The sequence below is a fragment of the Chelmon rostratus genome, chromosome 22, assembly GCF_017976325.1.
Source record: "Chelmon rostratus isolate fCheRos1 chromosome 22, fCheRos1.pri, whole genome shotgun sequence".
Lineage (NCBI taxonomy): Eukaryota > Metazoa > Chordata > Actinopteri > Chaetodontiformes > Chaetodontidae > Chelmon > Chelmon rostratus.
The window spans coordinates 20,523,497-20,534,045 of record NC_055679.1 but is presented as its reverse complement, the minus strand read 5'-3'; the positions used below and the strand labels follow the sequence as shown (position 1 = coordinate 20,534,045).

Genomic DNA, 10,549 nt, shown 5'->3' with positions numbered 1-10,549 from the left:
TCATTTCAATTAAAATAATACATTTGGTGCCTGAATTATCCTGTTTTTATCCACGTTAAATAGCCGTTATTGAAGGGAGGAATCCATCAGTATGACAGGTGATTCCAAACGGCCAGGTAACAAGATACTAACGCGTGTGATCAACATATGCAAACTTGATCAAAGGTTATATACTAATAATACAGCAATAGGAAGTTTTACTCCTTTGCACATGAAATGAGCAATCCAGTCTTTCTGGGTATCTGTGTCTTGATATCTGATGTTGGTCAGCTGACTCAGCACTAGTCCTCTAATTAATCAGCCATGTGTTTTCAGAAGTTACTCACCAGATTCAAGAGTCATCAGTTTTGTCATGAATGAACTTCCGTACAGGTTGTGCTCTGAGTCAAACCACATTCCTGTTGTTCCTCGCTGGACTCTGTTCCAACACACAGCTTCACTCAGTTCAAACCCAGACCAGGTGAGTTCAGGTGTGATCCAGGTAACTCAGTGAAGCTGCTTCCTGGAAACAGAGCCTGATGGAAAAGTTAGTTTAATGTGAAATCACTGAGGCGGGAACACTGCCAGCAGTCTCACCTGTTCAACCGCTGGCAGGTGAGTCTTGTGCTGATCTGACTGTGTGACACAACAGACCTGTTCTACCCAAACTGTGTGAGCTGCATCCTGCGGTGTCTCAAGTCTGACAGATTGTGTTAACAAACATTAAAGATGTGTTCAAATTCAAACTGTGGCGGCTGCTTTTCTCATTCATTCATTTTTCTTTTGGAGCGTCAAAGAGTCCTCATTAACTCAGAATCCGCGTGTGAAGTGAAGCCAAGCCCTCCCAGTTGGCAAACAGCTAGTCCCCCTCCTCCCGCCGGTCCCCAGTGACGATGACACTTCCTGTTACACCTGGCCAGGTAACAACAACAACAGTCTGTGCTGGAATAACTTGCTCCAGACTGTGTCACACTAAAACATCCACCGCAGCATGAAAAGAGACACAAGTGGCATCTTCATCGCTAAAAACAAACTTCTGTGTAAGTACGTTTATTCCTGAATCACAGACTTCCTTTAAATGAACGTGAACGCAGCCCGAGGCGCGTCGTTGACGTCCTGCGGCAAAAGTTGAGCTTCAGTCCACCTAATGCTCCTGCGAGGACCGTAGTTTTAACCACAGTGTTTCTCTGCAGCTTCTGATGTGGTAAATCACGGCTTGTGATCGATATTCTACTTCATCGTTGTGCGTTTCCGCCCACAGTCCCTTAAGAACCCTCTCCACCAAACCCCGTTCAAAAGTCTGCTGTTTTAACGTTTTCTTTCTGGTGTTGGCTGGAAAAATGTTCAAACATGGCAGAAATCGAGTCAGGACTTCTTAAAGTGTCCTCTGTCGATGTCGGCTCTCCAATGATCCGCCTTCAAACACTTCCCTGAAATTAAATCTAGTTTTGTGAACCGGTTCACGTTGAAAGCAGGCTGAACAAACTGGAGCTCGTTTTAATAACGTCCAGATTCATTTAAATCACAAAATGCTTCAGGGTGCATTGATTTTGATCCTTGGGAGCGACTTTATTTTAAATTGATAGATTTTAAATTTTTGAACGGAGTTAGTCGTAACTTGTCTAAACCAAGAACGAGTTGAAGGATTTTCCCTCAATCTGCTGCTTTTCTTCAGTGTTTCTCCAAATAAAGCTGCTTCACAAAGAGCCTACTAACCCAAGCCTAAACCTAAGCCTAATCCTAAACCAAACACTAAACCTAAACCTAAGACTGCTTCACGAAGACTAAGTCTGGGTTCAGAAGGCTCCCTGTGAAAAATGAAATATTTAACACATTTATGTGAGAGGATGATTGATGATCTGATTGTAAAATCATCATTTCTGCTTTGACATGGTCAGATCACCATGTTGTAATATCAGCTGTGATGATTTTATGTTTTTACGGGACTGAGTGCTGAATGTGTGTGTGTGTGTGTGTGTGTGTGTGCGTGTGTGTGTGTGTGCGTGTGCGTGCGTGCGTGCGTGTAGTTTAAAAAAAAGAAGTTGGGACACCGTGTGAAACATTAGACCAGAATGTGGTGAACTGCAAATCCTTTTAAACTATATTCAACTGAAAACCAACATTATGAAGAGTCTAAAGAGCCAAAAACAAATTTCACTCATGATGAAAGCGTGTGTGTCTTCAGGATGGGGGATGGAATAAAGACTCAGCTGGTGAGCGCCATCCACCTGCAGGAGGTGGAACTGCAAGAGACACCTGCAGACAAGCAGCAGGGCAGCAAGAAAAACAACAATGGTGAGTGTGAATGTGTCAGTAATAAGTTGTAGAGAGTGAGGACTGATTCCTTTGATTGGTTCCACTTCCCTTCAGCGCTGTGACGTAACAGCGCTGTGACACAGCGACGCCTGATATCAACTGAAGTCTTCTTGCTGTGCTACCTGACACTCACCTGCTCAGACTTTAAATTCTAAAAAACAGCTGCAGATGTGATGAATATGATGTACTGTAGATTATCAAGTGATTTAATAACTCGTGGTTATATGTTCTAGATGATGGAGCTCGGCTCTGCTCTTCATGTCACAACTGTTTTAATCAAACTGGCTTTAAATGAATGAAATCAATTCACCTTTAAATTCACATGTATTTTCATCATCAGTTAATTTTTATTATTTCCGCTCCTCATACACGTATTCAGAGTTTGTTGAAAAGATTAAGAAATTCAATTATTCAGTCATTTGGAGGTTTTGACATGAATTTTAATTATCATTAGAGAGCTGTGCCAAAGCAACTGAGGACAACACTAGAAATAATGAAGAAAGAGGTAAAATGTTTAGTCTTAAAGATCGTCTTTCAGGGGTGGCTGATTCAGCTGCAGCCTCGCGCAGCTTTAAACACATCAAGTGTAATAATAATAATCTGTTTTTAAAGCCGTGCAGCTGCAGTTTGTTCCAGCTGTAAATCAGATGAGACACTCAGGAATCAGGAAGGTTTGATTTACCTGAAGCTGATGTTGAGCAGCAGTTCTCAGACATCACGGAGGCTCGTCAACGTTTGACGAGACACCAAAGACATGAAAGGTGTGTTATCGGTGCTCCAGCGAGCCGTCGTCCTCTCCTGGTGTAACTTTGTGTTTCTGCAGAAGCAGACGAGACCTTCACCGTGGAGGACGCCGTGGAAACGATCGGCTTCGGCCGGTTTCACGTCCTGCTGTTTGTCATCATGGGCAGCTCCAACGTAAGAAACCCACAGACTGTCTCCAACCGTCCACGACCAAGAGACAGAAACATTTTAATTCAGTTCAGCAGAGAAGAATTAACATAAACCAGCTTCCACAGACATGAACAGACTCTTAGAGCCTCCTGTAAACCTGAAATGAACTCAGAGTTCAGTGATTACAGACATAACAGACACTCTGTCTGATCTCTGCTGCATCAAACGTGTTAACATGTCTCTAAACCTGTGTGTGTGTGTGTGTGTGTGTGTGTGTGTGTGTGTGTGTGTGTGTGTGTGTGTGTGTGTGTGTGTGTCTGTCTGTCTCTCTGTCTGTCTGTCTGTCTGTCTGTCTCTCTGTCTCTCTGTCTGTCTGTCTGTCTGTAGATAGTGGAGGCGATGGAGATCATGCTGTTAGCTGTAGTTTCTCCTGAGATTCGCTGTGAGTGGCGTCTGGATGATTGGCAGGTCGCTCTCGTCTCCACTGTGAGTTAACGAGTTAATCTGATGCTTTTTTCAGATTAGTCTTTTGTCCATCAGCATCTTGGTGGTACTGTACCACTGCAGTACTGTAGTACTGTTCCACTGCAGTACTGATGCACTGTACCACTGCAGTACTGTAGTACTGTTCCACTGCAGTACTGCAGTACTGTACCATTGTAGGTACTGACAGCAGTGTTTTGTCTCAGATGGTGTTTCTGGGTTTCATGGTTTGTGGAGTTTTGGCAGGATACATCGCTGACAGATACGGACGCTGGAAGGTCAGAAACATCTTTAATATTTAATGTCAGAAATATTTTGACCTGAGTCCGCTCTGTGTGTGTGACGTTTGTTGTGTTCTGTTGTGTTCTGTTGTGTTCTGTTGAGTTCTGTATCAGGTGGTGTTTGGAGGTTTTGTGTGGAGCGCCTACTTCTCTCTGCTCACCTCGTTCGCTCCATCGTATGGTTGGTTCATCTTCCTGCGCAGCATGGTGGGCTGCGGGGTCGCAGGAGTGTCCCAGGGGTCAGTCCAGTGCAACACACACACGCACTCTAACACTGTCGTCATTGTTGTTGTTGTTATTGTTTTCTTTGTTCATTCTAGTGTTGTCTTTGTTGTTGTTTTCACTGTTGTTGTTGTTGTTGTCTTTGTTGTTGTTGTCTTTGTTGTTGTTGTTGTTTTCACTGTTGTTGTCTTTGTTGTTGTTGTTTTCACTGTTGTTGTTGTTGTCTTTTTTGTTGTTGTTGTCTTTGTTGTTGTTTTCACTGTGTTGTTGTCTTTGTTGTTGTTGTTTTCACTGTTGTTGTTGTTGTTGTCTTTGTTGTTGTTGTTGTCTTTGTTGTTGTCGTTGTCTTTGTTGTTGTTGTCTTTGTTGTTGTTTTCACTGTTGTTGTTGTTGTTGTCTTTGTTGTTGTTGTTGTCTTTGTTGTTGTTTATACTGTTGTTGTTGTCTTTGTGTTGTTGTTGTCTTTGTTGTTGTTGTTGTCTTTGTTTTGTTGTTGTCTTTGTGTTGTTGTTGTCTTTGTTGTTGTTGTCTTTGTTGTTGTTGTTGTCTTTGTTGTTGTTGTTGATGTTTCAGCTTTGTACTGAAGGCAGAGTTCATCCCTGCGAGGTATCGAGCCTTCCTGCTGCCTCTGGCTTCTGTGAGTAACTCTTCCTCTTCACTTCATCACTTCAGACGGACTTCATGCGTTCTTTTCTTCAGGTTACATTTCATCACTTCTGTCTCAGTGATAACTGCCGATCTTAATAATGATGCCAGTAAAGAACTTTTCTATCTACTCTAAGACTCGAGAACAGGTTTTCTGCATGTTTCTGATATGAGCAGGAAGAAGAACAAGTGTTTGGTGGTAGAAATCATAGGAAGGACAGATGAAAGTGTCAGTTCTGACTTTCAGAGGCTTAAGTTGGTCCACCCCTCCAATCACAGACTCCAGAAGCCAACACGATCAGTTCGGATCAGGATTTTATTGATAACTATTTCCGAACACGATGGTCTAAAGGTCCTCTGGATTTTTAACTGAAGAGTCTCTGTCTGCCTTGAAGTTCTGATGAGGAAGAATAATGTTTGTCTTCTCTCTGTTGTCCAGTGAGGCTCTGTGCTCTGTAAAGACATTGTAATGATAAAGTTCTCACAGGTGTTCTCAAACTCACCTGGTCCCTGTCTGATGTATGATGTCGTCAGTTCAGATATCCCAGCATGCTCTCTGTCTCTGTGTATCAGATCTTCTGGATGATCGGCTCCATGCTGATCATCATCCTGGGGATGCTGGTGGTTCCCACTCTGGGGTGGAGGTGGATGATACGGCTGTCCGTCACCCCCAGTGTTCTCCTCATCTTCCTGTTCAAGGTTAAACCTCCTGCTCACCTGTCCGTCCTCACCTGCCTGCCCTCACCTGCCTGCCCTCACCTGTCCATCCTCTTTAGGGTTTACACACTGAAAGGAGTTGAAGTGTTGTGTTGTTGTGCTGAAGCAGAAAGATGTTTCAGGTCCTCTCTGTTTCCTCGGGTCAAACTCATTCCTGTCCGTCTCTGTTTTTAATCAGTTCATTCCAGAGTCGGCTCGTTACAACGTGTCAGCAGGAAACATTCAGGCTGCTGTTGAAACTCTGCAAAACATCGCCAAAATGAACCGAGCTTCTCTTCCTCCAGGACGACTGCTTGAGCCGGCCGTGGTATGTCCCCCCTCAGGTTAAATATCAGCAGTCAGGCCCGACTTTTTAACTCAGTGCGAATGAAGAATCTCATGGAGTCCACGAGAAGTCAACCTATGACTTCAGGAAACCTGAAAAACAAGCTCATCCCTTCACACTCTGTCGGTTAAAGTACCCGCGGTAATCCTTAAAAAAGTTTGTGGGGCCTTTTCTCACTGAAAGTAAAAAGAAAACCAAGTTTTTATTTGTTTGAAACAGATTTACATCAGAGAGAACCTTTTTGTTTTAGAAGCATATTTGACCAGATTTATGTAAGAACGCTCCCTGATCTCAGATCTGCGGCTGTTTCTATCTCAGAACTTCTTTGGTGGGGTGATGTTCTCTTAATGTTTGTGTTTCAGAACGAGAGAGGCAGTTGGAGGATTCTGCTCGGTTCGTCTTTCAGGAGGACGTCTTTGCTGCTCTGGTTTTCATGGTAATGTTTCACTTCCTCCTCGCTTCCATATTGCAGATGATTTAATGTTTTTTTTTCATTATCTTTTGGTACTTTATTATAAAAACAATGCAAATGGCTGCTTTATTCTTGTTGTAACAAATACAAAAAGTAGAAGTGATGTAACATTTTGTCAAATGTTCAAAGTGAATTCAAAGGTTTGCTAAATCGACCGTGTTCTAAATGAAACGCTGCTTCAGATACTCGTCATCACCAACACTTTACTGTCTCATCACATGAGAAGTTAGGAGACCTTTTCAGCGTTTTTTAAGTTGTAAGACGTATTTATTTTTAAGTTTGTGCGTTGTGAAGCTTTTTTTTTGACGTATAATAAAGACAAATACGTTTCTGGGTTCAGTGGATCGGTTTCTCACTGTGGTTTCCTTCATCCGTCAGGATGGTGGCGTCCTTCGCGTACTACGGCTCCGTGCTCGGCAGTTCGGAGCTGTTGGAGAAGAACTTGTTGTGTGTGACGGATGCAGATCGAGAGCATCAGGTCAAACACCGCCATGAGGACGGACTGTGTTACTGCATCCCGTTTGCACAAAGCGACTACCAGACGCTGCTCATCAGCTGCCTGGGAGAGGTCGCATGTAAGCCGAGGACCGAGATCAGTCAGCTTACATCATAGAAACACTGAGCTGAGTTTATATTCCCCCCGCAGGATTCCTCCCACCCAGTGTCAAATGAATCAGTACTGACCATCCAAACTCACCAAATGTCTGAACAACGTGAAGGTCTAAATGTTGTTTCAAAGACGTTTCTACCGTTTATGTGATCTGTTACGTAACACCAGGGGACATTTTAACTAATCCCATAGTGTAACATCGTAAAAGCTACCACATTAGCATGCTGGTATGCTAACGTGGTAAACTAGCTACATGTCCGTATGTTAGCAAAACGTCAGCACATTAAAATGCTTTCTGTTAGCATGTTAACACTGCTAACATGCTGATATTATTCATACTGACATGTCCTAAACAGGCCACCGTACAGGGGATCAACCCTGTAGATTTTGGTCATAACATGACATGTATTCTGGCGCCACCATCAGGACAACCTGTATATTTTTAGTGCACTAGTGGTAAAGAGCTCGGAACAGTTTTGTGGTGTAACACGTCCTCTCCTCCTCTGTCCTCCCAGTGATCCCACTAAACATCTGTCTGCTCAATGTTGTTGGACGGAAGATGAGTATGACGGTGCTGCAGCTGGTGGCGGCCGTTCTGTTCATGATGCTCAACATCTGCACCACCATGTAAGAACCTCAGAGAGTCCTGTTCTCGGTCTGAAATATCCAGTCTGACTGGGTCAGGGTTTAGGAGATCCTTCGGTCTGACTGTTTGAATGTTTATGAGGACCTCCACCCTGGTAGGGTCCATGTTTATGAAGACCTCCACCCTGGTAGGGTCCATGTTTACGAAGACCTCCTGTTCGTGTTTTTCTCTCCAGGTTTTTCTTCACGGCCTTGCTGTTCCTGCTCCGGTCTGTGGTCTCAATGAATTTTAATGTGGTTTACATTTACACTGCTGAGGTAGGTCCAGACCCTGCTGGTATTAGTGGAAGTTTTTATCGATCCAGATCCCAGGTCAGAGGTGTTTTCTGTCTCGTCAGGTCTATCCCACTTCGGTGCGGTCTCTAGGGATGGGCTTCTGCACGTCGTTCAGTCGGATCGGAGGAATGATCGCTCCGTTCATTGCTCAGGTGAGTTCGGTGTCCTGCCCGGGAGGCACTCGGTGGATTTTCTGGTGTTTCTGCCGTCCGTGCTTGATGCCTCTCTGTGTTGTGTTCAGGTGTTGATGTCTCAGTCGGTGATTCTGGCTCTCAGCCCGTTTGCTGTGGCCGCTGTGGTTTGTTCTCTGGGAAACTTTCTGCTTCCTATAGAAACTAAAGGACGAGCTTTGCTGGTGAGAAACACGTTTTATTATTATTACTTTTTTATTGATGGAGTTTATTTACACAAATATTAATTATTTGTATTCATTATTTGTGTTTTTCAGCAAAGCTCCTGATGTCTACAGAACGTTTCCTGTTTTATCGTTGTTACATCTGTAATATAAAGATATTAAATATCTTACTGATATCAGCTGTTTCTGTGCCCTCATTAACTTTCTAAAATTAATTCTTCAAGACTTTTTGAACACAACTGCTTAATTAGAGCCAGCTTTTAATTTAAGTTACGATCACACCTGAACAAAGTGTTTTAGTTTGTTTGTTACTGTGATGACATCACCAGTTAAAACCATTATAATAACATATCTGTGTTAAAAATACAAGTTTGATTTTTAGTTCTTCTCCCGTTATCATCGCAGTGGTGACCACTGAACATTAGAGGGAGCCACTGCGCCACCGGTGAGGAGTTGACTCTGCTGCTTAATGAACTTTATAAAAGGTTTCTATATTTAGACTTCATTTATTTTTATTTATTTAGTAAACTGGGCATTTATTGTTCTGCAGTAAGTTTACAAATATGTTTAAAATGAAAACATTCATTTATTAAATGATGACTGTGCAGAGTTTAACATTAAAAGGCTGTTTTCACATGAAAATCTGAGCTTTTAAGAGGTGTGACCTGTGACATCACAAATAGTCTGGAAGCCAATCACGATCCAGTATTCAACTTCAGGTGAGATGTGGAAACCTGAAGCCTCCAAACAAACACTGAGAACGAACTTTAGGGTGAAGAAGGAGACGTCTGGTGTCTGGACGGGATCCTGAAATATGTTTTAAAATGTTTGGAGATCTTATGTCTTCAATTATCAAGATCATATTTTTATATTTTACATATTCAGAAAGATTAAAACAAACGAGCATCAGACAGAAACACAGAAGTAAACAGAAGTGTGATGAATACAGTGGAAATATAACACAAAGACTCCTGTAATCAAATCGAACATTTAATCCTAGAAAAATCCTGAATGTCCAAAACCATAAAAAAAAGAGACAGTTTTAAGTAACTTTTTGTAAAATACTCAAAACATCGTAGCTCGAGAGCATTATTTAAAAAAACCAAGTGTTTCATTTTCACTCGGTCAGTGTGGACGTTACGCCCCGTTAATTTAAAAAATCTAAACTGAAACTGTAGGAGAATACTTTGATTTCTTTAAATCAGTTCTTGTTTGTGTATCAGGTCTGATGAGGAGCTGATTGAAGGATTCATATCGACCACACTAAGAGGCTACGGTCATGCTAGCAGCTCTGCACAGCTAAAGGCTAACAGCATATTTTAATGTTCACCACCTGACAAAAGACAAACCCTTCGCCTGAATGACTTTCCTTTGTAAGCAGTGAGGAAGTGTGGTAATGACTCTGACAGCCTGGTGGTGGCGCTGCTGTGTCTGTAGACGATGATGAAGAGGATGACGGTGATGATGATGATCTCTGGCTCCTGATCTCCCCTCGTTGATCTCGTTAGCTTAGACACACTCAGATTACAGATTACTGTCTGTGCTCAGTGGGTGGGGTCAGTGGAGACAGACTCCGCCCCCTGACCTCAGACTGTGTGTGTGTGTGTGTGTGTGTGTGTGAGTGATTACAGTGGATTTAGATGTTCGCTGGCAGCAGTTGAGGATGGAGAGCAGCTCTCTGAGACGTGAGTACACACTGAGTCATTTCACACATTTACAACAGAATATTCTCTCTGTGTGTGTGTGTGTGTGTGTGTGTGTGTGTGTGTGTGTCCCAGCAGCTGCTCAAGATCTCTCACACACTTTAATCTCAGTGAAAACTGGAAACTTTAGTTGTAAATCTGGAGTGTTTTGTAGATTAGTCTGCTGACAGACAGACAGGTAATCAGAGCAGTTACAGGTGTGTTTATTAGCAGACAGGTGTCTCTTCTACCTGTACTGTCAGATTAGTGCTTCAGGGTTTATTCTCCACCTTTACAGTCAGTTACTCTGCTTTTTGAGTGTGTGTGTGTGTGTGTGTGTGTGTGTGTGTCTGTGTCTGTGTCTGTGTCTGTCTGTGTGTGTGTGTGTGTGTGTGTCTGTGTCTGTGTCTGTGTCTGTCTGTGTGTGTGTGTGTGTGTGTGTGTGTGAGTCCTGCTGCCTGATCTTTGCTGCATTTATTTTGTTTTTCAGTTTTTATTTTTGATGTTTCTTGTGTTTAATTTGCAGGATTTATTTTTATGTGCACAGATTTTTTTCTGTTTATGGTTTTTAAGTGGTGGAAAAAAAATCACATATTTTCTGTTGTCAAATTATTGACACACACTACTATAGTAGTAGTGTGTGTGTG

At 42.6% G+C, this 10,549-nt stretch overlaps 1 protein-coding gene across 1 annotated transcript; it reads left to right on the top strand.

The window, feature by feature from the left end:
- The first annotated feature begins 884 nt into the window (after window positions 1-884).
- svopl (SVOP-like) lies at window positions 885-8,396 on the top strand. The gene is made up of 16 exons (XM_041963554.1): window positions 885-1,019; window positions 2,165-2,274; window positions 3,119-3,213; window positions 3,577-3,675; window positions 3,879-3,950; window positions 4,068-4,192; window positions 4,749-4,812; window positions 5,394-5,519; window positions 5,716-5,844; window positions 6,225-6,298; window positions 6,713-6,909; window positions 7,460-7,571; window positions 7,766-7,847; window positions 7,928-8,017; window positions 8,107-8,220; window positions 8,314-8,396. The coding sequence occupies exons 2-16, from the start codon at window positions 2,166-2,168 to the stop codon at window positions 8,323-8,325; spliced, it is 1,500 nt and encodes a 499-aa protein (XP_041819488.1). The 5' UTR covers window positions 885-1,019; window position 2,165; the 3' UTR covers window positions 8,326-8,396.
- Window positions 8,397-10,549: the final 2,153 nt, after the last annotated feature.